Below are 26,311 nucleotides of genomic sequence, written 5' to 3' on the forward strand. Positions count from 1 at the left end.
TATGACAAAATGCTTCACATAGAGGAAGCTGTAATGTATTTGTTCTGGTAAAATGTGCCCACGTATCTGAATATCTTTTTCTTTTTGGTGTGGCCTCACCTGAATATAAACTCAGAGCTTGTGTATCAGCTTAGTTAATATATTTATATTAAATTTAATGTATCATTGATCTCAAGACTAGCTTGACAAAACAAAAATATCCTGAACGGTAAACCTGATCAGTTGTTTTTGCTAGGACTGAAATTTAGCAAAAAAAGCGCACAAACGGCAACGCAGTTTTCACTAGTCTGTTCTTTGTTTTCTTTAATGAATCATGTGAAATGTGAATAACTAAATAACATTTGATTGTGTGTTGTAGTTTGAAGTGCCAGTCTCTCCTGCAGATGGCCATGTTTCGCCACAAACACAAAACTGCAGTCAAGTATTCAAAGACCCTGAACGATCACTTCAATGTAAGTATTAACGTATTACAGTGACTCCTAATTGCCAGTGTTATTGTTTTGTAATTATTTTTAGGTAATATCTAATTCACATAACTTGTAATGAAGTACTTTGGCAGAAAAGGAGCACCCATACATACAGAATTTACAGTTAATATTTGTTTTGCTAATTAAATTTGGACCACTTTCAGAACTCTGCTCAGAAAACACACAATCCTTCAGTCGTAACTCCAAAGTAAGTCATCTAGTTTGCATGTAACATTCACTGTTTGGGCATATTGCACGAAGCTGTCAAAGCTGTAACACATAAAAATATCTACGTCTCCCCCCCCCGTCTCCTGTAGAGTGACAGACACCCCGTCCCCCATGCCCAACATGCCGTCTCCAGCCAACACATCCACCAGCTCAGGTCCTGGCTCCAACCACAGCGGCAGCGGGTTGGTGGTGGACCCGGTCTGCAGCACCGTGGCCGTTCCCCAGGCCATTGAACAAGTGGCATTCACCTATGTCAACATCACTACATTATTCTTGAGCGCTCATGACATCTGGGAGCAGGCGGAGGACCTGGCACAGAGAGGCAGCGGTAAGAATGGGTAGCAAAGAGACGCTGTTACCGAACTTATAAGTTAAATTACAATTAAAGCTTGGGACCGACCCGGCGCGGGCCCCAACGCCACGGCGGTCGGGGCGCCGAGGCCACGCACGTGCCGCGAACAGCGCGACCGCAACGCGAATACGTCACGAAATCTGCCCAAATCAGCCCGTATCGCCACGCAGCGCTTCCTTCCTGTTGCCAGTATGCTGTGCTTTCACTTTATCTGAATCTTGTCACGTAGACAAGTTCAGGGCGGGACTTAATACGAGGCTGATGCAATGAGGACGCGTTCAGGCGAGACTGTTACAGAATATGGAAGTTTATTGGAAATTGGACATTGCACACTGAAGTTATGAGTACCGCTAATGGAAAATCACCTGAATCGACAAGGGGTCGTGGCACGCAGTTTGACGTACAGTCACAAATAGCTCAATTCTTCATGTACACTTTGTTTTTATAAGACTGTCCAATTTGAAGTGGATTTGATAAGTCCCCTATTTATCTTGAAATTTAATAAGTGACTTCCAGCGGTTTCACACTATGCCCACGAACAATACTCCCTAGGAAATATGGTTTGTAGATGTGGCTAGTGGGAGCGGAGGGGTGTTTGTGTTTCATCACTTTGAAAAAAGACCACAGAATTCAAAAGTCCAACTTACGAGACACCTGGGACAGGCCCATCAACGTACAGTCATAAATAGCACAACTTGTAATCAGCAAGATTATTCAAGAGTACTGTCAAGTTTTGAAGCAGATCTGATCAATTCTCAAGGAGTTTGCTTATTCAAATACAGGACCACGGGCTTTAAAATGGCCAACTTTGACGGCAGGCCACGGACACGCCCCTTCAACGTACAGTCACAAAATGAAATACGTTCATTCAGCACCATGTTGTGACTGTACTGCCCAATTTGAAGAAGATCCGAAGAACCTGTAGGAGGAGATCATTCAAATAGAAGCCCTGAAAGGCCAAAATGACATCACAGTGTGACATTTGTTCAAAATGGCCAAATTTGAGGGCACGCCACGGACACGCCCTTCAACGTACAGTCACAAAATATAATGCGTTCATTCAGCACCATGTTGTGACTGGACTGCCCAATTTGAAGAAGATCCGATAGAGCTGTAGGAGGGCATCATTCAAATAGAAGCCCTGAAAGCAAAAATGACATCACAGTGTGACATTAGTTCAAATGGCCAACTTTGAGGGCACGCCACGGACACGCCCTTCAATGTACAGTCACCAAATATAATGCGTTCATTCAGCACCATGTTTTGACTGTACTGACCAATTTGAAGCAGATCCGATAAATTCCCTAGGATCAGTTAGTTCACAAAGAAGCCCAAAAGGTCAAAATGACCACAAAATGGCTGCCAAAAGTGCAAATTTTAAATGAAAATAGCCGACTTCCTGTGGGATTTGAGGTATGGGTCCAAGAGGCTTTTGTACGCCCGGCACATTATACATGCCTATTGAGTTTCGTACATATCGATGAAACGTGGCGCCGGGGCTGATGTTTTTATCCTATAGGGGGCGCTACAAGCACGACAAACCCGATTTTTGGTATGGGAGCTTCAGGCACCACTCTACACGTGCCCAGTGAATTTCATATTCATAACTATTATGGTGTGTGCACAGTGATTTACCCTGCCACCAGAGTGCCACCTAGTGGCGTGATTTTCCTTTTAGGGGAGCCTCAGGGAGCCATGGGAAGCAGCATACCAAGTTTCATCTTAATCACACATACCGTTGTAGAGATATAAACTCCTTCATTTGAAAGAGCGCCACCTTGTGGTGATGACCTGAAATTGTGCACGATGCCTAAGGAAGACATGGGGAACTATGTACCCAAGCATGGTGTCGATCGGACATACAAATGTGGAGAAATGGTACACTTCCTTTTGACGAAAAACAACAGGAAGTGCTAATTTTATAACACGCTTATTTTTTAAAATATCAAAATTCTTCAAATTACTTTTGTTGTCAGGGCGGTCCACAGATGCTACGTGCAAAATTTCGTGCGAATCGGACAAAGTGTGTAGAATGAACACCAAAAAGTCATTTATGGACATTTTGCGCTCTAGAAAAAAAAATCTTGGCGGAAGTGGGCGTGGCCTATATGGGGAGGTTCATCTCCATTCACCGAACGCGTGGATATAAGGTTTTTGAATGTGAGACAAACTATGCAGGAGTTATTAGCCTTTCAAGATCTTTTTAAATAGCGCCACCTAGTGGCCTACCTAGTGGCTGATCTGCATAGAATCTCCGAGTTTAGAGAAGCTTGACAAATGTGCCAAATAAAATGCGAATATTATAATTGGTAAGGGGGTGAAAAATGCGCTCAATGTTCTGAAAAGAATAATAATAAACATAGGAAAAACAATAGAGACCTTCCAGTTCAGTGAACTGGCTCGGTCCCTAATAATTAGGTTATCACCACTGCTGTTATTGCAGTCAGCTTCTGCCAGTTAGGATTCCTTCAGTGTTCATTGTTTAAGCAACGATCAGGCTACAGGATTACAGCTTTGTTATATAAGTTGGAGTTCAAAATAAAGTGCGTTGCAGTAGTCAAGGAGGAGATAAAAGCATGGATGACCTCTAGATATGCAAAATGAAAGGAATGAGCTAATCTAGGTTAAATGTCTTAGTTGAAAACAGTGGCTGCACTATTTTAGTCCCATGAACATCGAAAGACAGAGATATTAGATAAGGCATCCAGACATCATAATCATGTGAGTGCTGGGGCCAGAGGGTGGTCATAATAGGATGATGTAAATGTTTGGACCTCAAGTTCTTAATTTCAGAAAGTAAAGACAAAATACAGGATACATTACACATGTGTTTGCTGTCACTCTTCAGATTTTGCAGCAGAAATTACTTTTAGGTTCCAGTGTGTAGGATTTAGTGGCAACTCGCTTCACCCTCCCCTTTCAAATACAGAGAATCTACGCTGGCCATAAAACATGAACATCCCTACCTACAGCCGGTGTTTGGTTTGTTCGTTCTGGTATACTGTAGAAACCTTGTGGTTCAACATGGAAGGCAACCTGCGGCATCTTCTAATGAAAACATACGTATGAATATTCAGTTTCTGCCAATAGATCCTCCTAAATGTTACACACTGGATCTTTTAATAGAATAGATAGAACTCAGTGTTGACTATCTTTGTGATGTTTTGTGATTCACTTTTTATTGAATTTGTCACATGACAATCATAATATCAACAAGGTACTACAGACAGAGGACACGTCGCCATAACCTGGCAGAGAAAAAGAAAAGGAAAGAGAAAAACACATCAAACATACCATATTCCAGGCCTCTACAGCTTTATATATTACAGCTAATGATCGTTCTGCGATAGCAATATTTCTAAAATGATTCAATCATTCGTATATATTGATGGAGGGTCAGGGGAGAACCATGGTCTTTTTGGCAGCAGTTATACCCGCAAATATGATTTTCCAAAGAGCTAACTGGTCTTATCAGTCATCAATCTTTATGATGTTTGATGTTTTTAATATTTCTGTATGTTTCAGGTATGCTGACAGAGCTGGACACAGTTGTGGGCCCACTCAGCCTCACGTCCAGTATGAGCTCTATGGTCCGTTATACGAGACAGGGTGTCCACTGGCTGAGGCTGGGCAGCCAAAAGGTAAAGTGACCAACAAAACCCGCTCCTGTTCCCGGATGCCTGCAAAACCCTTTCGAGCTGCCTCTGTCTCCTGAACTGTCCCTCAGGCTTTGTGCCAGTTGTCCTTTTTCTTCACTTCACACGGACATTAACTCATCTCATCAAGAAGGTAGACGCACACAGATGTCATCTAGTGTGTGTGTGCTCAAGGATACCACACTGATTGTTGCACTTGTTCATTTTGTTTTTTTTCTTCTCTCATGTCCACTTTAGTGTCTCTCTCTTTCTCTTTCGCACTTTTTATGACCGTGGGTTACGTCTGTCGTAATCCATGTATTTCATGTCTTGCACCTGCTTCCTGTTCCTTTATATCAGCCGAAATCATGGAATCATTTGTAAATCAGGGCTTTATTCAAGAGTGACCTTAACTAGATTTGGATGGAACTATCTCAACGTAACCAACAGTTCAAAAAGTTAAGACATAGCTGTGGTGCAAGTACTGACACGGATCTTATTTATTATCACAACTTCTGTTATTAATGTTATTATTGTGAGCGGTAAAACTAAAGGCACTTAAATCATCGTTTAAAAGTATCATGTGTAAACTCTTCACCACACAGTTTTTGCTGATTGATTTTATTTAATTTCTCTTGAAAAGAGATCAAGCAACCCTGTTTCACTCTTAAATATTGGTTTGATTTGGATTCAGGGATTTTGTATTGCTCCCACAAATCAGCCGGGATCACCCATGAGAATTCAGGTGTACATTTCACACGTGCATGAAGTCATTTCTTATAACATTTGTACTGGTGATACGTTTAATTTGATGTAGGATGTGGAGATGAGTCAAATATGGGGAAATTGTTGGGCCACAGAGTAATATCACATCAGCATTCAGTTTATCTCTGGTTAGCATCTGTATTTTCAGTTTTTTCATATGAGTGTTGCCAGATTTACAGCTCTGATTAGATTGAAATACACTTCCTGTGTAATAATAAGTGCATTTATAGTGTTAAATTAAAATATGCCATACTGTTAATTAGACATTTTGTCCCCATCATGTTGAATGTAGGTTGAATTTTGTAAAGATCATTGAGAGTTTCCCATAAGGAAGATAAATCTAGACACATTCAAATGACAAATCATGATATAAGGAGGCGAAGTAGGAAAGGTTTTATTACTTCAGGGCGAGATGTACCTGTATGACACTATCAGGTGTAACTGTAGCATCGGTGGAATTTCAGCTTTAACTTTCTTACCTGTTAGTTCCTGTAAGACACTGGTTTGCAGCTTGACTCTCGTCTGTCGCAGTGATGGGAAGTTGATGGTTGGATCGCGGTTTGATGGTTGGTGGCTGCAGCTCAGGGTTTGTTCGTCAGACCAAAGCAAACTATATTTTATTCTCGTTAAAAAAATTGCACTTCTTCTAATAGAAATTACACAAGCAGAAAAGTAAACACCTTACTTATGGAGGTTTCTTGTCTTAACTACTTGCAAGAACAAAAAAAAGGGGGGAATAATTTTACATCCCTGACTTTCCTTAGGGTAAAGCGGTGGACGTAGCGGTTCACATTGGCCGTCAGTTTGAGTTACCTTTCAAGTATAGTGGAACTACCGCAGTCTTTAAACAGAACTACATTAGTGTTCCCTTTATTTGTTTTTGCAGTAAGCTGCTTTCCTCTGTTTGCCACATTTTTGTTGAGTAGCAAAATGTTGAGTTGCAAAATGTTTACTAGATCTGTGGGAGTAGAGTAAAATGGCCAAACTATAGCTTATTAAAAAATGCACTTTTGTAGTTAATTTCAGTGCGTTATTAGAAAAAAAGACCACGTTCCCTCAGACCGGCAGGACTGTGCATGTCTGTACTTGTTTATTGTAACTTTTGATTCTCAGCAATAAAGTGTGCGTTTTGTTGGCTCAAATGTTTTAGTGAGGCGTACTTCTTATTGATACACGTGGGGGGGGAATCCAAAAATAATCAGTATGAAATAGCGACGCGGCCAAAAGGAAAAGTTGCTTTAGATATGTGCATTGATGAGTACCATTGGGTTTAGAAATGTGTTGCTTGTTTAATTTAGTGGGTGTGTCTGTGCAGATAAAAGGGCTAAACACGGATCACTAAGTGCTCCGAACTTTATTTTCTCACACAAATGATATTTTTTTAAGTAAGGAGCGAGTGCACTGGTGCCATGGCATTTGGGATTATTTTTTATGTACGGATCATCAGCAGGCTGCTATAGAAATGATCTTTAGAGATTCTCACCGCGGATGTCTACACTGCACTCGAGGTAATTTTGGCATTCGACGTTCATAAATTTTGCAACTTCAACAGGTTTTTTGGTGTTTTTGTCTTTTTTCAACCTGTGGCTTTATTTCCATCATCCTTGATTGTGGGTGCTTCATTTATGAATTTCTCTGCAACAGTTTACACCTTGTCCAAATAATTATTTACTGGAAAAAAATTGATGGATGCTTTTTTCCCTTTTTGTGAAATATGTAAAGAATTTGTGTTGCAGTGTACAGAGATGAATAAACACTGGAAATTAGTTAAACATTGTTTACTCTTATTTTTCTTAAACAAGAATCACACAATTTAATATTTGGTGGTTGTAAAATAACAAGTGAACAGTGAATTACATGTAAAACATTTCTTAATTATCACAAATGGCTGTAAACATTACAAAATAACTTCTGCACTTCATAAATGTGCAGCACGGAAGTTTTATCTTTTTAATACATCTTATTTTTAGTAGTGTATTACAATATATACAATAGAGTCGAATCTTATATAACTGGAGACTTAAACACTACAATATCATTGATTTGTTTAAAAAAAAAAAGAGTATCAAATTCGGTGTACTGTACAAAACCAGAATGATGGTTTATGTGTCTGATTCTCCTGCGAAGTTGGGGTTGGTGAAAGCAGGCTGCAACAGAAGAATGACACGACTCAATATTTACACTCTCATAAAAAAAACTTTCACACCCACCCACAGCGGGCTAATCAATAAACAACTTACCACGTCGACTTTACTGGTTGTTCTTGTTGGCATGCTCAAGCTGCTCAGTTTATACCCCCGGACACTGAAGACATAGTACAGCAGTCCAGCTATCAAGACGCAAAACAGAATGGCCCCAATGATGGCGCCAGCAATCACACCTGCAGCTGTACAAACAGAAATACAACACTGTTAGAGTGGCTGTTTACATATTTTCATTTTAACTGATGTGCAGCAGTTTCTACCCACAAGTCTACACTGGTTTGACAACCAGCTGTGGAAATTGGAGCCACATCGAGATTTTTTTGTACACATTTTCATGGCAATGGCAATCAAACTCTGACTGGTGGTGCTAGAGGAAAAGTCACCAGTTGACCAAAGTGAGTAGGATTCATCATCTGGGGACCCAGAATCTCTGAACAAAATTTCCTGGCAATACATCGACCGACATTAGCCATGCTAGCAATGGCGCTAGCATTGTTATAAACGCACAAATTCCAGAAGGCTCAAATTGTGACTGTATTTGTCTCTTTGTCACACTTACTTTTGCCTGGACCGTCAGTGGGAAAAACTGGTTTACCGCCATCGTCTGTTGTATAGTCTGAAATAGAGTGTCACACAGAGATGCTGTTAATCTGCTGCTTATCATATCCCAGTTGAAATGTTGCCTGCAGTCCTCAAAAAGACAATTTAAAAGAAGAACTTACATTGGCGGTGGCGGCATACGAAACCTCTCTTCTGCAGGCAGTTGTTGTCATTCCAGCGTCCGTCGTGGTACATCTCCACGCAGCTCTCTTCGGCCACATCCCCGGGGTGGAAGGCTGCATTGGGCTCTCCGGGAGCCCAGTTGAGGAATCCCAGAGACGTCTTATCTGTCCAACCCCAGCCAACTACGAGATACAAGGTTCCAGCATCAAAAAAGGTTGGTGCACATATCCATTTATTCGAAGCTCTACATAGTCCTGTGAAAAAAAAAAAAAAACAATGTTATCATTGTTCTTAAGTCTATTTCTACACTCACAGTTGATGTCCCTGGTGAGCCCGATCCAGATGTTGTGATATTTGGTGTAGTTGAGGTTCCTGATGAACTCCACCTCCGCTCTGCTGTGGATGGACGCCAGCTCTGTCTTGATCGACTGGCAGTAGTGTCGGGAGTCCGGCCAAGAGAAACCTTGCTGACCATCGTACACGAAGTAACAGTATTGGCCGTAGGGCCTCCAATATGACAGACATTTCCCATCACCGGGGGCAGGAGTCGGCGGCGGTCTCTCTGCAAGAGACAACGTAAATTACATAATCCACAATGCTTCAAGTTAAGACTGTTAAATGAATGTCACATAATGTGTCCAACAGGTGGGAGAGAATTGAGAATAAAAGGGAGGAAACAGCAGAGGTCAGTGACATACCTGAGGTGATCTTGCAGATATAGGGTTTAGATTGGTCACATTTGGTGTCGTTCCAGGTCCCATGGAAGAAGTGTGAGCCGTGCATACTCACACAGCCCTCGTCCTTAATGTTGCTGGGCTCTCCTGGTCCCCACTGAGTGAAGAAAACTGGCCAGCCATCTGTCCATGTGTACGTACCGTCCTCCTGCGTTACAAGAAAATATGAACTTTGATTTAATGGTTAAACGGTCACTTTATGCCATATTACAAAAATATTTTATTAATCTGCTTGTGATGGGTCACAACACAAGACAAAAGTCGAAAAATTGAACGCAGATTTGTGTCTTCTTTGCTACCACATTAATCTTTTCATGTTCCCTCAGATATATCTTTATATCCCTTTACAGGGAGCTAGGTTGGGAACCACTGGACTAAACCACCTAACTGTACGTAAAGTAGTTAATTTAATGTTATGTATAATAATTTATCAGTCACAGGGTCAATTAGTGCTTTTAGCTGATTGCTTGTAATGGAGTATTTTAACAGACAGTGGGATGTTTGGTCTGACCTGACATTAGTGTTTGAGAGTTAAAATGAATAAGAATGTTTTCAGCTTTGATTATTAATACATAAATAGCAACATTTTTAAATAAATTACATAAATTTAAAACCAAGCTTCATGTTTTTAATTTGTCGGTAGTGTTATTGTGCAGCACCATGCGTCTGAGTCCGATCCAGGCATCAGCTCTGCCCTGCAGCACCACGCCAGCGACGAAGGCCTGGTCGTAGCTCATGTCGATGCTGGCCAGGTTGCCTCCCTGCAGCTGGCAGGCCACCTGAGCCTCGGTCCAGGTTGCCGGCTCCTCCACCAGTTTGTAGCAGTTCTGGTACCAGGAGATGTAGCCGGATGGGCAAGGGCTCTTGGTTGGGGCTGGTGGGTCGATGCTGCTCGCTAATGTGGAAGCAGATGGAAAAAAAATCTTTTTCAGTAAGGCCTGAACGGGGATTTAGCTGGTATATGTTTAAAATGTGTCTCTTAGTGAAAGGAAATGAATGATATTTGAGCAGAAAGAACAACAGCTGGAGTGTTTACTGACATTTCTTCCTGTAGCAGACGAAGCTATGATCCTTATGACAGGCATCATCATTCCACTTGCCGCTGACCAGGTGGTTGTGAGCTAGCGCCACACAGTGTTCCTGTTGAGAAAGACCCAAAGAAAAGATCCAATTATAACCTTTTTATTTAAGTAGTGTGTCGGTTTGAGTTCTGCCTGCTTTCTAATGATCGTATATAACTCTGTAGTGTAAGTGTCCTCACCGCTCCTCCTGCGTTGTTGGGCTCTTTGTCGTTCCAGTTGGTGTACAGCACAGGGCTGACCCCGTCACTCCAGGCGTACTGATTCTCTACCAGGAGATCTGACAGGCCGATCCACGTGGGACCATGCAGGTCCCTCAGGTAACTAGACACGAAGTCTGGAGGAGAGGAAAGAATGAGAATATAGGGAGCAGTCGTATTGAGCTGCAGCCACTGGACTGTTTAAAGTCTCGTAGCTCACCGTTCTCATACTGGTCGTCAATAATTGCCAGTTCTCCTCCTTGGTCTCTGCACCAACTCCGAGCATAAGTCCAGTTGGCTCTGATGTCGTTCTTCTTCCCTTTGAAGATGAAGCACTTATCCTTGAAGCGCATCCAACCTGGAGGGAAGGAAGGTAAATAGGTCACATCATATATAGACGATAACAGGTTGCGTAAATGGTGATATCAATATATGCTCTCATATTGTACATTTTCTGGGATATTGGTTGACAAACAGTTTATTAGTAAAGTAATAAATTAAACAGTCATGCTCATTAATTTGTATTGTATTAATTTGGCGTAAATCACCTGTTTCATCATGATACGATACAGTGATTGAACAATGATACAATATTGGCCAATATCTCAAAGTCTGCCACTATACGTTTTAGATTCGATTCAGGGGCCTTCATATGTATGTGGATACATATATGCCCTATAAGACAATCAGTTACTAACTAACTAAAATATGATTTGATTGATTTTATCTCTTGACATATCGCATGTTCCTTGTCTATATTTCCAAACAAAATAAAGATACATTATAAATCTTTGTTTTCACTTTGTATCGATATATTGGATCTTTGAACATTGTTACACCCCAACGTTTAGCTGCATATAATATCAAGAACAGTGTGAAATAAACACTAAAAGCAGCACATTTTCCCTGCTAGTTTGTATATTAGACATTATTTTAAAGAATAAGGCTTAAGACATTCTATACTTTTCTCCCTCGTTCCTCAATACTGTCAGACTTCCCCTAGTAGTGTGTCAGTGGCTCTAATAATATAATTTCATTATTAAAATAAGCTCAGTAACTTCCTCAAACAGCTGGGCGAGTACAGTGTGTGTGATCATTTTAATGAAGGAACAACTTGTATAACAGTGTAGCTCATGTATTATATGTTTCTAATTTTCCGACAATGAGGAATGAGCTATATCAGGTTTTGCCGTATTGTGAGTTTATCACCAGAGATATTCACTGCATCTATCTACATATAACCTGCATGTTTTAATAAATATAGAACACATTCATTTCAGATGTTTTATGTTTAAAAAGTGTGTGTTACCTGAAGGGCAATTGCCCTCCCAGGGCTGTGTGGGTGGAGGAGGGGTGTGGACATCTCCAGGGAGCTTCTTACAGACGTATCCTGCTCCAGCTCGACCACAGTTTGCATCGTTCCATCCACCTAAACAGGTTCATTGTAAATATCAGCATCAGAAAGTCCATTCAATAAAGATACAACATTATTATTATCTAAATAATAATAAATAGTATATAATAATAATATAATCGATAGGCCTTAATTGTCCAATAAGGAAAACATTTCAATACCTTGGTGTCTGTTCATCTGAACACACTGTTCCTCCCCGTTGGCATTGTTGGGCTCACCTGGACCCCAGTGAGTGTAAGTCACAGGGGAGTGGTCCACCCACCTGTGCAGGTAAAACAGAAAAACCTTAGCATTGACATTTTGTGTGAACATTATAAAGAGAAAATCACCTGTGGAGCAGAATTTACATTGTGCAGCTATAGTGATTTGAACATTAAAACCTACAGAGCAGCTTTCTCAGCAGCAAATCAGAGCATCATTCTATTGATACTGAATTAATGACTTCAGAAAGTTTTATTTAAATGCACGCTTATAGCTTTGAATCAGAAAATGTCTTCATATTCCATTAAATTCACTGAGTGATCTGTCAGTCTGCTGCTCAGATTAAGGAGTGATCTGTCAAATGTAACTAGTTTTGGGGAGATTTTCTCCTTTAAATTCAATTCCAATTTCTTAGAAATACACATACTTGTATTGTCCGTTTGCAATGCCAAACATCCTCATTCCAATCCAAGATGCAGAAACCTCGCCTGTCCCCACCTGGAACATAACACAAACATTTCACTGTAACACATTGTTATAATATTCTGCTGTAAAAAGATGTGAAATACATTTTTAAAAAAAAGTCATACCATGGTGTTAACATATGCCTGTTCGTCCCTGTTGAGGATGGAAACGAGTCTGGCCTTCTCAGCGTAGCAGCGCATCATAGCCGTGTGGAAGTCCACTATGTCGGTGTCGTTGTAGTAGTAGCAGATGTTGTTGTTCTTCCTCCAGCCGGGGTTAGTTCCACAGTCCGGAGCTGAGGGTCGAGAAAACAAACACGGAGATGATATGAAGTCAACGCAGTAATACATGTTTGCATTACCTTACCATACCATTAAAATCACTACCCTGTTGACTCATTATTACTCCCTATTAAACATTTACTCTATAGTGAGCAGTAAATTAATATTTTCTACATTTATGAATCATCATCTTTTTTAAGATTAATGACATTTAAGGGTAATACATAGTGAATTTATTTGACACTCTGAAGTCAGACACTGTATTATACATATTATACACAGACATTATTATTACATTATTATGTATTATGGCTTTATTTTGTTCACTATATTTTGTGTTTATCATTTTAGCTTGAGGTAATCTAGTTTGAGCTCTGTTTCCTGCTCAAGTAAGTAAAACATTTGCTCTAGAAAAAACAAAACATGACTCCCTAGGACAGGTGCATTGTGGGGGTCCATTTACCTGGGATAGGAGGTGGGGGCACTGGGGGCAGGATGGGGGTCTTTCCTTTAGAAATCATGCATATCCAGTCCTGGTGAGCGTCACAGTTGAGATCGTTCCACCAGGACCAGGTCCCGTTGGTGCTGCTCACCATCTCTACACACTCCTCGCGGCCCTCGTGGTTGTTGGGCTCGCCGTGACCCCAGTTGGTGTGGGAGAGAGGCGTGCCATCGCTCCAAGAATAACCTACATGATGGGGAATAGTAAAGAGTTTGTTGTGTATTTTTCTTCAGTATCCCAATTGGTTTCCACCAGGGTCCACTCTTTAAAACTCACCTCCTTCTGTAGGGTTGTTCTTGAGGCCGATCCACTTGCTGGTGCCTTTGCTGTACAGAGCCAGGAACTCTTCCTCCTCCTGATTGTGGATGCTGACCAAATTAGCTCCTCTGGCGACACAGTCCTCATGTGCGGCACCCCAGCTCTTCTTCAGGGACCAGTCCACATTGTGGAAGAGCTGCAATAAATCAGCCCATAAATCAGCACTGGAAACTTGAATCAATGTCCCCTGCAGAGATTCATGGTTTAATTCGCTGCCTTATATACCTTGTAACAGTTTCTAAAGTGAGGCAGAGCCGTCCAGCTATCGGCACAGCCCTGTGATGGAGGGGGAGTCGGGGCCTTGGTGGGCGGGGTGATATCGGGCCTTGGTTTCTCACAGATGAAGGCGTATTTCTCTGAGCACTGCTTGTCATCCCAGAAACCACCAATCTGGCCCGCCGTCATCGCCACACAAGTACCATCCCCGCTATCTAGAGACAACAAGGACATGGTTTCCAGTGTGTATACATCATTCTGTCCAGCTGATATTAGGGCTAGTGTTAGGTCTGTACCTGGCTGGTCTTTGTCCCAGTGAGTGAAGGTGAGAGGTGAGCCGTTGTCCCAGTAGTAGTCCACCCCTCCACTTATCCCTCCATGAGCACGCAGGCCAATCCAATACAAACCGGTCTTTCCTGACAGGCCAACGGTAAAGTGCGCCTGTTCATAACTACAGTGAAACAGATAGACAAGTGAGGCAAAAACTCAAGCCAACATGATTGCAACATTATGATAACAGAATTTTTAAATAATAATCTGACACCATTATTAATTCAACCTCACTTTTTTCAAGTTAAGTTCAGATATACAATTTTCTACAATTGCTATCCAGAAAAGTATAAAAATAAAGAAATGAGAGATTGTGAGACAACTTCTTCAACAAGACTTTAAACAAGACTGTAACAACGTTGGTTTAGAGATTAAAGACTAATCTGTGAGCAGAATACTGGATGTGTTATAGGGAACACACATATACAGTAGTAGGAACTCCAAAATCTGGACAAGGATTGGATATAGAATCTGTAGTGTTATTAGCTCTGATAGAGGTTTCTTGCACACCTCTGCTCTTTCAATAACTCACATGTCTCCGAGGTGCAGCAGGAAGCCGTCCTGCTCTTTACAGAAATCCTTGGCATCTGACCAGCTCCTGGCAGTCTCCTCCATCCAGTAGCAGGAGTAACCATATGCATCCCAGCCCTGACACATATTACAGAGGTGAGGCTATGGCAGCAATCCTCTAAATCTAAAGTGTCGTCTTAAATCACTCAAGTTTACTAAACGACAAAAAGACTATTAGGCTTAAAAACTATGAAACTTTCTTCCCTGAAACCTCTGACTAAGATACAAACAGAAACACAGCTGCTCCAGTGAAACAACAACAAAAGAAAACCGAATAAAAAGTGTGGTAAGAGTTTGTCCTACCTGGGGGCATCCGTACACCGTGGGTTTTACAGACGGCACTGGGTAATGTGCTTTGGGCATTTTGCATATGAAGGTATTGAGTTCTGTACAGGTCACGTCGTTCCATCGGCCAGTCTGGGACAGAGATGATATTAAAAAAATGACCACAATTCATTTTAAAGAATGAATATTGTGGGCAGCTCGGATTTTTTCCCCATGCAGAGTGCACATTGGTTGTGTTTTGGCTTTGTCTCTGTAATATAAAATGTATTTGAATGGTGCATAGGACTGTTTTTCCTTCCTTCTCACCTGGTGTAACATCTCTACGCAGTCTTCATGGAAGCCATCGTGGTTGTTGGGTTCCCCTGGAGCCCAGTAAGTGAAGGTCGTCATGTGCTCGTCAGACCAGATGAACATGCCAGGCACGACCAGGTCATTCAGACCAGTCCACACATCGCTGGTGGCTGTAAGGGATAAAAAAAACATAATATATTATTGTTTTTATAGTGTCAGATTGATGTATACTGTGCACTCTTGTTATGACTGTGCTTCTGCTTTGCATATTTCCGTTGCTATCTAACAAAGCAGCAATGTTGTCTTATTTAGTCCATATTACTAGTAGCATTAATACCCCTCATTTTACTGTTTTGTATGTGGATTTGCATTATTAGCCTCTATGTTGCATCTTTTAAATAGTACCTGACAATGTAGTATAAAAGTGTCCAGTGTTCCACATTTTATTTTCTTTGTTTCTACATGCTTATAAATAATCTTAATAACTGTTATAACTTACTGATTTTAGGGTGAATTGGTAACATTTGTTCAGGGATTACAGATGAGAAATACCCTTTTGGCTCATTTACAGCAATATTTTATAAATGTTCACTGTCACTGCTGAATAAACCAATAAATAAATCATACATATTATATACAATATATATGCAAGTTTCAACACCTGTGGAGAATATCATACTCTACCTTTTTTTCACATGCTTTCTTTTCCTTTTCTCTGCCACAGCAGCCTAACCAAAGCCCCATTATTTGATTCAGATTTGCTCAATTAACTGAAACTAGTCTAAACTAATTTAGAATCACATCATATTTTATCCACATTAAACTCATGCTGAGTGTCAAAATTGAACCCCTAAATGTTTTATGTTGGAGCCAATAAGATTTCCTTTTAAGTGTTGTGTAAACCTTTAACTTCCGTTCTACTTTCTGACTTTCTTTATCATTTAACCGACTTTCACCTCCTATTTTTCTAGATCCATACCCATATACAGGTAGCTTTCCAGCCAGCTCTGCTCTGTCATTGAGAGGATGGATACAAGTTCGGCACCCAGACCCCTGCAGGTGTTCTGGGCATCACGCCATGTCTTTTTGTCGTCAGACGGTTTGTAGCAGAAATCTCCAAACTCATACCAGTCGAGCCCTGGACACCTCAGCTCTGTAGGAGAGAGCAATCATCATGAATGGAAAAAAGTGTCCGCTCAAAATAAATCAGTTCATTTAAGGGATTATAAATGCATCGTTACTCACCTCCATCTGCAAAAGTGTAAGACACAGCATAGTCTCCATCAAATCTGTAGAAAAATACATATAATGTTGAATTAGCCTCCCAGGACGGTTACACTACACAACAAAAAGGGGATTTAGTTTGAAACAGAGCTACTAACTGTCTTGAGGTGATGCCATTCCTGGTTGAGCCAGCGTAGAAGTCCTGTCCTGGAGCTTTCAACAAAGTACAATCTCCTCCGTTTTCATTTAATATCACTCCAGCATGGATAGCTGCAGCACAGATGTTTGAGTCCTGTTGGAGCAGACAGAGCAGAGAGATATTGAGATGTTCAGTTTAAACAGAATCTTTCCTCAACACTGTACAGAAAGTGCGATACAGATAAGACATTCACATACCCCACGATATTCTGTAGTGCCGTACACTATGTAATTAGCCTTGCCACAGCCTGCTGGACAGTGGACACTGAAAGACACATCCGAATCAAATGCATCAGTGTGTATTATGAATGAAAATGTCACAGAAAATGTCTTTATTATCACACAGAACAGAATAAAGATGCAACATTTAATGAGGTGTGTTACACTCACGTCATTTTATCATTGGCAAAGTTGAAGTTTGGCTTGTTGGCGCATGTGATTGCATCTGTTGAACCAGAATTTTTCGTTATTGATTGTTTATATGTGAAAGCACAGAACAGCAGATTTTCACTGATAATGAAATATAACTTCTGACATTTAGTAGATTTGTAACACTGGTGCTTTCTTACAGTCCGGTGTGCATCCTAAGACATCGAATCGAAGGCCCGCCTGACCGCTGAACTCCATCGGGATAATTCGGACGTACTTAGCTGACACAGGTGTACCAAGCAGCTGAATGTCAGGTGTGTTTCTGTCTGTTGAGCCTGGCAAAAACTGCAAATGAAGGAAATCCAGAATGACAACCTTTTTTGAACCAGGAAGGTCTTGACCTCTCGTAACGTTTGGCAGGCGGCTGTCTCTGCTTACTCACCCCCCCGTCAGCAGTGTAGTCATTCCAGGATACTCCGTCAGTACTGTGCTGGAGCCGAAATTTGGTGAGCCAGTGGTCATTGTGAGGGCAACCCTGGATCACTATTCCTGTTACTTTTCTGGTCTGGCCCAGGTTTACCTGGATCCAGCTTGAGGTCGCTGGAGGAGGGGACATTAGATATAGGATACCATTTTAACATCAAAACTCTGACTTCACCATAGATTTAAGTATTATTTTGTATGTGTGTCCAATCTGGTTGGTACATACCACTTCCTGAAGGCATCCAGCAGGAATTTCCATTCAAACGGGCTTTGCTGGGAGTGAAGGTACCAATAGAGGAGGAAGCAGAGAGCTGGGAGTCTGTGATGTTCCCGTGCTCCACACCCAGGCCGTGCAGACAAACTGAGAGCAAAACAAAACATCAGCCTTCCGCTGTCAGTGTTACCCTTTCAGGGGTATTGTGTGACACTCCAGGGGACTGGGAGTTTAGAGCTTAAACTACTAAAATGAATCAAAGAACAAGAAGAGGAAACCCACCTTTTTGTTCACAACTGTAGACGATCTCGAGATATTTGGAAACAGTGGGACAGGGATCCTCCTCCACATGGGCGTATGCAAAGCAGAAGGGACGATTGTCACACGCCTTTCTATAGTACGGAAGGACACCTTCCACTGTGCAGCTCCCTAAAGAACAGATTCTTTTTTATTTAAGCACAGATCAATATTTGCTTAATAATTCGATTCTATTCTTTTAACAGAAAAACAATTGGCAGTCAAAAGTAATTGCAGATGAAGATTATAAGAAGAATTTAAAAGATCTAATGCAGTTGAATAAAGAAATATCCCCATTTTAATTCCTTTTTTGCATTTGTAAATATAAAATTTTGACTTTTGTAAAGCACCTCCTCCTGATCCATCCAGGTGTGGACAGATATCATCACTCTTTCGCCCGTAGAAAGCAGACTGGATGTTAATTACACTTTCCTGTGGACAGTGAAGGACAGCTGAGGAGTCCTGGCACACCAGCGCCGTCATGAAACCTGCAACAGGAAGGATTTGCAAATGAATCACTGTTTCATGTTATTTGTAGATGTATATATTGTTTACTTGTTTGCAAAAAGTCACTATGCAGGAAGCCATGTCCGATAGTGAGGTATCGTTACCATCGTGAGGTGGAGGAGGCTCAGGTGTGTTTCCTGAAAGAGGAAACATGAGTATAATATTACCTTTAACACTTTAAATATTGTTTTCTGTTTGCGACAACAATTAAAGCAACATATCTCACCTCTCCGCTTGCAGATGTATCCTCTTCTGTTCTCACAGTTGTCGTCGTTCCAGTAGCCGCTGTTAATAAGTATAGAGAGGCAGTCTTCACCGTAATAGTCGTCTGGGTTACCTGTGAGGAAAGATGAGGCCAAGGGAATTCAGGTGTCACAGCATTCCTTATATGTTTTCATTCTGGAGGCATTCTCAGAGAAACTGTGCAGAAGAGATTTGGTTTTAACCTGCATTCCAGCGGATGTATCTGAAAGGAGAACCATCCATCCACTCCCAGCCACCTTCAGTGACGGAGTCGTGCCCGCCCATCCACAGAGAGATACCTGTGGGACTCTGCTGGATCAGACCTGAGAGGAGGCAACACGTTTATTAACTGATCCAGAAAAAAAAAACAGACAGCATGAGGGCAAAAATACACAACCACCAGACTTTATATATATATCAGAGTAACTTAACACCAGGCTTAACAAAAAGCAGTTTTTCACTCCCCTTTCTGATTTCAAGCCTGTTTCACCTCTTCAGGGTCTGTCTGTGAAGTTAGGTCAGCAAAAACAAGATTTTCAGTGGGTTCAAGTTTCAAGTTACTATTAAAGAATTTGAAAGTTTTGCTTTGGTGCCCCAAGTTGTAGTATAAAATTTAAAAAAAAATGCATTGCTCGAATATAAAATCTATATATTGTACTGAGGTAGAGTGCAACAGATTATTGGGGGCGCTGTTAGGAAAAAGAGATTTGAGAACTAAATAGGAATATTTTGAGAAAAAACTGCAATGTTATGAGAAAAAAGGGTGTAAGGTGCTTATTGGTAAAACGTATAACAACTTCATGTAAAAGTTTACGTACTTCATTCATGAGGTATTACATGACTTTTTCCTCAAAATATTTCAACTTCAAAATAAAAAATGTTCCCCCAGTGACCCTTAATATACTGTTCTATTAGAGACCTTATTGGGACAAACATGAAGAAATATAGTCCTTCAACCTGCTCCTCTGTATTACATTCAAGCAAACTGTTATGAAACATAATTGGGACAAAACCTTCTGAAATGAATAAGTAATAAACAATAAGAAAAATATATATAATATAAATATAAAGCCAGGATGAGTGAATGTCAGAACATTAGAGTAAATATATAGAGGTTACACCTTGTATGAAGGCCTGTTCAAAGGGGTCGGTGATACTGATGAGGTCTCCTCCCTGGTTGACACAGTCAGCTCGAGCCTCGGACCACGTCCTCATCGACAGGTAGTTAAACAGGTAGCAATAGTCATTAAAAGGATCTGACGTCCAAGAACCACACTTCGTATTCCATCCTGTGACAAACACAACCCCCAACAGTTCATACATATCCAGATAAACACAGACACATATTATCAGCTTCAGATCATGCTTGAAGCGTAATGATCACCTGGTCCAGATGTTGGGGGCTGTGGAGGAGGTCCTTGGCCCTTGGCTGTGGACGGACGCGACAAAGAATAACTACAGAATACAGTATGAATACAACACACAACACAAGAGAAATAAATAAATATAATGTATCTGACCCTTTTTGCAGACAAATTCCTTTGTGGCGGTGCATAAATCATCATTGAGTTTCCCAGGTTCTTGGTGATTCATCCCTCTGAGGTGCACACAGTCCTCCTTGTCCAGCCAGTTGTCTGGCTGGTTGGGCGCCCATGGGAGGAAGTCCTGAGGAAGACAAAAAGAAGAAATGTTGCTTTAATATGAGCAGCTTCACGGTCATACTGCAGCATTTTTGCATAATGAAACATTGAGGAAAGAAAAGATCTTCCAAAAAAATACGATTGTCATATTTTTGTGATTACGGGGATTTTTGAGATGACTAGATGGTGTCAAACTGATGTCATTTTACAGTTAAATGCTCACACAATATACTCATGGTTTCATCACTTACTGCAGGAGTTCCATCGGTGTACACAAACTGGTTTTCGACATTGATATCATTCAGACCCACCCAGGCTTCCGCTGGCATGTGAGCTGCAGACAAAAGACACATTATAAGTTATATATTATAAGTTAACACTATATCCACAATATTCACATAATTTATTGGTGAATTATTTTATGATAGTTAGATGAGCTAGAGTGCTTTCTTAGCTGCGCACCAGTTAGGAAACTCAGTTCTTCCTGCGAGTGGAAGCTGGCGAGGTGAGCCTGCTCCCTGTTACAGTGAGACTCCGCATCCTGCCAGTTTAACACCGACTCAGTCTCAAACTGATAGCAGAAGTCTCCATACAACAAATATCCGGCGTCACAGTGGGAATCTGACACAAAAATAACAATCTCACAGTTATTATCACAGCTTTAGTTAGACTGTATGTGAAGAGGGAACGTGAAGTCTGACTGACCAGGTGTTGAAGTTGGTTTGGGGTTCTGTCCACCTGTCATCTCACAAATGTAACCCAGGCTCTTGAAGCAGTTGGTTGTTTCCCATTTGCCTTCATAATTTCCTGGAAGAGAGCATAAACATCTTGCAATGCCAAAACTCAACTGAAAAGACAGGACAGTGTCAGTTTAGAGTGCAGATTCTACCTGTGAAGATTTGTCCACAGTCCCAGGAGCCTGCCGTGTTTCTGGGCCAACCATCACCGTAGTTGGAAAATGTAACCGCTGTTTTATCCACCCATCTGAAATCCCCATCCTGGTCCTTATCTGGTAACATCACAGGCCAGAAAAAAATGAAGGGAATGGGCATTTTAACAAGTCACTTTTATTTAAAGAGAGATTTTTGTTCTTGTTCCACAGCGAGTAGAATACCTGATAAACCAATCCAGATGTCAGGAATGTCCACTTGGTGAAAGTCTGGAAGGTATCCGTTTATGAAGAACTGTTCGTCTTGACTGCACACGAGGAACGGGATGAAAATAAGAGACAGGGTAAGATTTCTACTTTTCTCACAAACTCTTTTCTCTGTGCAACTAAACGCAGCATGGATCTTAATTCCTTTTAAGCAAGACCAACTGTGAAAATTTGGGTACAATTACACTTTGGTGTTTTATCTGTGACATGCCGAAACATAATGCAGTCATAACATAAACAAACTGATGCAGTAATGCCTTTAAAATTTTATAAAAATTTTAAAAAGTACACCTGCTCTTTGCTATTTCTTCTTTCAAGTGTCACTTTAAAAACAAAATACTTGCCATTTAATTCTTTCCTACCTGTTTATAATCAGCAGGTGGGACCCCATATCGGAGCACTTGGTGAAGGCCTCGTGCCAGGTGGTCAACAGGTTGGTATTACTGACCAACCAGTAACAACTGCCAGCAAAGCTCAGCCAGCCAGCAGGGCAGATAGCTGGAGGAACAACAGCAAGAGGTTAGAGGAAAAAGCAAAGAATCTAAACAATATTATTACTTTTATGTTAAAAATAAAAATATCATGACTGGGACAAGAGATATCATCACTGTGTAATAACAGTAAAAATCCAGCTTACTGTTCAGTGGTCGTTTGCACATGTAAGGACGCTCATATCGGCACACGTGAATTTTCCATTTCCCAAATTCATCTGATTCGTCTTTGATTACTGCAGAACATGAGCCAGACTGTGTATCACTGTTGGAGAACATGTGGTTAGACTTTGATAGCACAGATTAATATTTAAGTTTAAATGACACAGATACCATATTAGAACTTACAGTGTGGGTTCACCGGTACCCCAATTTGTGTACCCCACTTGCTGAGCATCCGACCAGGTCAACTGACTGTTCCCTGCTTCGACTTGACACGAAATCTTGTTGCATTTCTGGAGAAGCAGAGCTCATCTTCATATTGATGCGCTAAATATTCACATCCAGAATATACAGTATATAATAAAGAGGCAAAGTGAGCCTCTTCCTCTCACCAGTGTGGAAAGCCCAATCCAGAGGTCAAAGTGTGATGGGTCCAGTGTTCCTGTGATGTACTGCTCTTCTTGTGCTGTAGTAATGGACACCAGGTCTCCTCCGTCCTGCACACAGTCAGACCTGGCTTCTGACCAACTCTTCCTGGTGTCGGCCTTCAGCTTGTAGCAGTTGGAGCCGTACTGTCTCCAGCCGTTGGCTAAGTCACACTGTGGGCCAGGATTCGCTGAAGAACAGAAAATAAAGTTTATGTTTTAAAATGTTGCTGGTCCCTCATGTGTTTGTGAGGAAGTGGTACCTGACACATGACTGAAAAACAACCTTTTTTTGTTTCTGTTCTTTTATTTAATGGAAAGATAATATAGAAGCTTTTAATATGCTGAGTTCGGTAAAGATTAAAGGTACTTGCAGCTCTATTTTGATGACCGGATCACCATTTTGTTTCCATTGTCTGATAAACTAACATCTTGGTGACATGAAACACCTTTCTGATAACTGTAGAGGGCGGTAATACAAATGTGTAATACTCTGATATCTTTATGTTTTCACACTGCTACAATGATTGATAGTTGGTGGCAGTTATCATGCATCCATTGCCAATCCCAGCCGACATGTGCCATTTAAAGGCAGGGAGAACATGGCTGTAATAATCAAGGTATATCTGGAGCACCCCTGGTTCCAGTGCATACAGAAACTGCAATGTCCACCATTTGATTCTGGCCGGGGACCTTTGTTGCATGTCTTTCTCTTCACTGAGGCTAAAAAGGCTCAAATGCCAAGAAAATAATCTAATAAAAAAAAACCAAAAACTGGGAAGAAAATGCAGTGCAACAAACTGGGAAAACAGAAAAAGTTGTCTCATTATGTCACTTCCATACACTTAAAATACTGAATTAGAATTTTGGCTGCTCTGACATCAAATATAGTTACATAATTGATGTTTGAAGCTGTTTTTGCGTCATCACCACACCGTGTGGTGGCACCTACTCGTACAGTATCTTATCTGAGATCATTTATGTTAAGACTGGATCAACTTTACATGAAAAATAATTAAAAGTATTAAGTAAACTAGCACACTAGTTGGTAGACTTACGGTTGGGGTACTTGCAGATATATTTCCTCTTCACATTGCAGTTCTCATCATTCCACTGTCCAAAGCTAGATCCTACCACCTGACCACAGTCCTCCCCAGGGTCGCTACCCCAGTTGTCAGGCTGGCCTTGCATCCAGAATCTGAAACAAGACAGAGATCATTTTGAATAAACAGTCATCACACGTCTATTCGGAAGTCTTTACTGAAATGTTCTGATACAGGATCCTACATACGATAGGTATGGTATAAAAGGACTCCCATCGCTCCACTCCCAGACACCCTCTGAGACTTGGTCATTCAGACCGAACCAGTAGATCTCTGTGCCGATTTGTGTCCTCACCCACAACTAGAAATAACACATAAAAATATACATGATCCCTGTGTGTAAAAAAAGACAAATGAACATGTATCAAATCTGGAGGCTCGAGCGTGTTGTCTCACCCTCTCGTGGATGTCCTGAACGCTCATCAGGTTGCTGTTCTGCTCCAAACAAAATGCGTTAGCCTCCAGCCATGACTTTGTATCAGTTGAAAAAAAGTAACATTTAGTCTCATACTCCCTCCAGCCTGCCTGACACTGGCAGTGGGCTGAAACAGAACAACACAACATACTGTTACTGTGCACATATATGACCAAAATATGTTGTATTTAAAAAATACATCACAAAAGCACACATGAGTATGTGAAACAGCACATGAACCACTAGATGCTGGCCTCAAGAAAATGGTTTTGAAGTGATTTGGAAAACCCTAAACTTAAAAGAAAAATACAGATATATCATCTTTTTTATGCTAGTTTATTTAACTTATTCTCATGTGTCTAATGTGTGAAGAATATTCTCTGGGTTCTTATTTCTTCAAATAAACCCAAGTCCAAAGATCTGGTTGATCTCAGAGATGTGGATCACTAGCTGGCAGCAAAAGCAAGACACTCTCTCTATATTTTTTACACTCTGTATGTGAAACGGATGCTCCATTACGCAGATTAAAAGACATAATGGAGTAACGTCTTTGAGTCAGGAAGAACGGTATAAATTTCATGGTTGATAAGTAAAAAAAAACAGCTACCCGGTTGATGTGGACTTTCATCATTTGAATGCCCATCAATCATAAAAGTCCCATGACAGATCCACAGTCCAGCCATGTCAGTCAACTCTCAGCACCTCATACAAATCTTTTGGGTAATGTTTGACTTTAACAACTTTTACCGACACTAGAATCACATGTTTTTGCACTCGTCCATAACGGGTCAAATGACCAGGAGAAAACCACAGCTGGTACAAAGTTGTAAGCTTTTATCCAGTGTTTTCCACCTCACCTGAAACAATCCAGTGTTTCAGAGACATCAAACATCAGATAAAAGACTAAACCACTGATACAAGATCGTTCAGAATACAAAGTATACTTAAATTCTTTGCTATAATTTTTTTCTCTTAAGATAATTGGTGGCATAAAGGAACCCAGTGCTTAGACATTCTTCACATTTTGAAGATAAGCAGGTGATTTTAATCACAGGTCAGCATATAAGACAGTACAGATTGGTTGAAAACTAGTCTAATAACAAAGGTTTGGAGGTCTTTTGTACAGCCATTTGTTTTTGTCCTTAGAACCCTTTACTGTGTGGTTCCTTTAATAGATAAAGAAAAAACAAATTCAGCTTCTGTGAAATAGATGAGATAAAGTTAGAGCTCTCCACTGTGGGAATTGATTAACATGAGTCTTTTTTTCTCCCAATATCTTTATTACTTTAATGTCAAAATTAAATTCTCCCTCCCAGGTCTGCTCATCAAGTGCTTTATGCAAAAATACAGCGCAAGTCTATTGATTAATGTCCTGAACAGCTGCCTCACATTGAAACATGTTAAAAACACAACTTTAACTTCATATTTCATCAGGTTCTCCTTTGCTGATACACTCGTCTTTATTTTAATGATTAAAGAAATTAAAGCAAGGGCCAGTGCTCTCAGGTTTATGCTTTGACCTCTCCATGATTGGCGTAATCATTGAATAAAAAGTGTCACAAGAGACTTACCACAGGCAAGAAGAGCAGCAAAGCTGAGCAGCTGCAGAAGCACTCTTTGTCTCCTGTCCATGTTTTATTTTTCTGTGTTCAGCTCTTAAGGTTTCTACATATCCTAATAGCTTTACGTTTTTTGTCCAAACTCTCTCTGAGCCTGGCAGTGTGTGAGTGATGTGCTCTAGCTCCCAGTTATCAGACTTCTGAGCATCTTCTCTTTAATTCACCTCTTTTCAGCATCCGTCCAGGGTCCAAAGACTGAAAGCAGTAAAACACAGATGACAAACACTTGACCTCTTGACTCATTTTCTATATTACAGCCTACAGTGGTTTGTTATCGAATTAAACTTACATGACTGAAAACAAAGTTGGCTTTTTTGATTCCGCAATGTGCAATATTAAGAATAAAACATTTGAATTTCATATTACCAAAATGAACAATTATCAATAATAAACATGTTGCAAATCGGACATATTTTCTAATTTCTTTTGTAATGTTAATATTTCAACAAAATTATTTTGTACATCTGTACATATTACTTCTTGCAGAATGCATTTTAATGTCAAG

General features: G+C 40.7%; 2 protein-coding genes across 3 annotated transcripts in view; one reads left to right on the forward strand and one right to left on the reverse strand.

The window, feature by feature from the left end:
* aff1 (AF4/FMR2 family, member 1) overlaps positions 1-7,219 on the forward strand; it is a 25,823-nt gene extending 18,604 nt beyond the window's left edge. For both annotated transcript variants that reach the window (XM_051413397.1, XM_051413399.1), the window contains exons 16-19: positions 359-452; positions 632-675; positions 785-1,023; positions 4,573-7,219. In XM_051413397.1, the coding sequence (XP_051269357.1) occupies positions 359-452; positions 632-675; positions 785-1,023; positions 4,573-4,697 (502 nt within the window). In that variant the 3' untranslated portion in view covers positions 4,698-7,219. The remainder of the gene's footprint in view (positions 1-358; positions 453-631; positions 676-784; positions 1,024-4,572) is intronic.
* On the reverse strand, positions 7,211-25,951 carry LOC127370912 (macrophage mannose receptor 1). Its single transcript, XM_051413396.1, has 50 exons — positions 25,759-25,951; positions 24,169-24,314; positions 23,961-24,073; positions 23,728-23,867; positions 22,637-22,860; positions 22,431-22,537; positions 22,229-22,347; positions 21,954-22,089; positions 21,550-21,632; positions 21,325-21,444; positions 21,141-21,242; positions 20,898-21,056; positions 20,687-20,769; positions 20,316-20,460; positions 20,180-20,224; positions 19,917-20,084; positions 18,999-19,118; positions 18,779-18,889; positions 18,657-18,689; positions 18,396-18,533; positions 18,031-18,177; positions 17,761-17,895; positions 17,494-17,651; positions 17,252-17,396; positions 17,073-17,127; positions 16,881-16,947; positions 16,643-16,776; positions 16,506-16,549; positions 16,240-16,413; positions 15,276-15,430; positions 14,988-15,101; positions 14,647-14,762; positions 14,081-14,235; positions 13,794-13,999; positions 13,527-13,704; positions 13,212-13,436; positions 12,593-12,762; positions 12,430-12,500; positions 11,963-12,063; positions 11,697-11,816; positions 10,608-10,745; positions 10,370-10,524; positions 10,149-10,248; positions 9,768-10,003; positions 9,073-9,256; positions 8,688-8,936; positions 8,374-8,556; positions 8,211-8,267; positions 7,688-7,833; positions 7,211-7,594 (listed from the first exon to the last, which is right to left on the reverse strand). Exons 1-50 carry the CDS (start codon positions 25,817-25,819, stop codon positions 7,550-7,552), a joined length of 6,516 nt encoding a protein of 2,171 aa, XP_051269356.1. The 5' UTR covers positions 25,820-25,951; the 3' UTR covers positions 7,211-7,549.
* Between the last annotated feature and the right edge of the window lie 360 nt (positions 25,952-26,311).

Source organism: Dicentrarchus labrax, unplaced genomic scaffold, assembly GCF_905237075.1.
Source record: "Dicentrarchus labrax unplaced genomic scaffold, dlabrax2021, whole genome shotgun sequence".
Taxonomy (NCBI): domain Eukaryota; kingdom Metazoa; phylum Chordata; class Actinopteri; family Moronidae; genus Dicentrarchus; species Dicentrarchus labrax.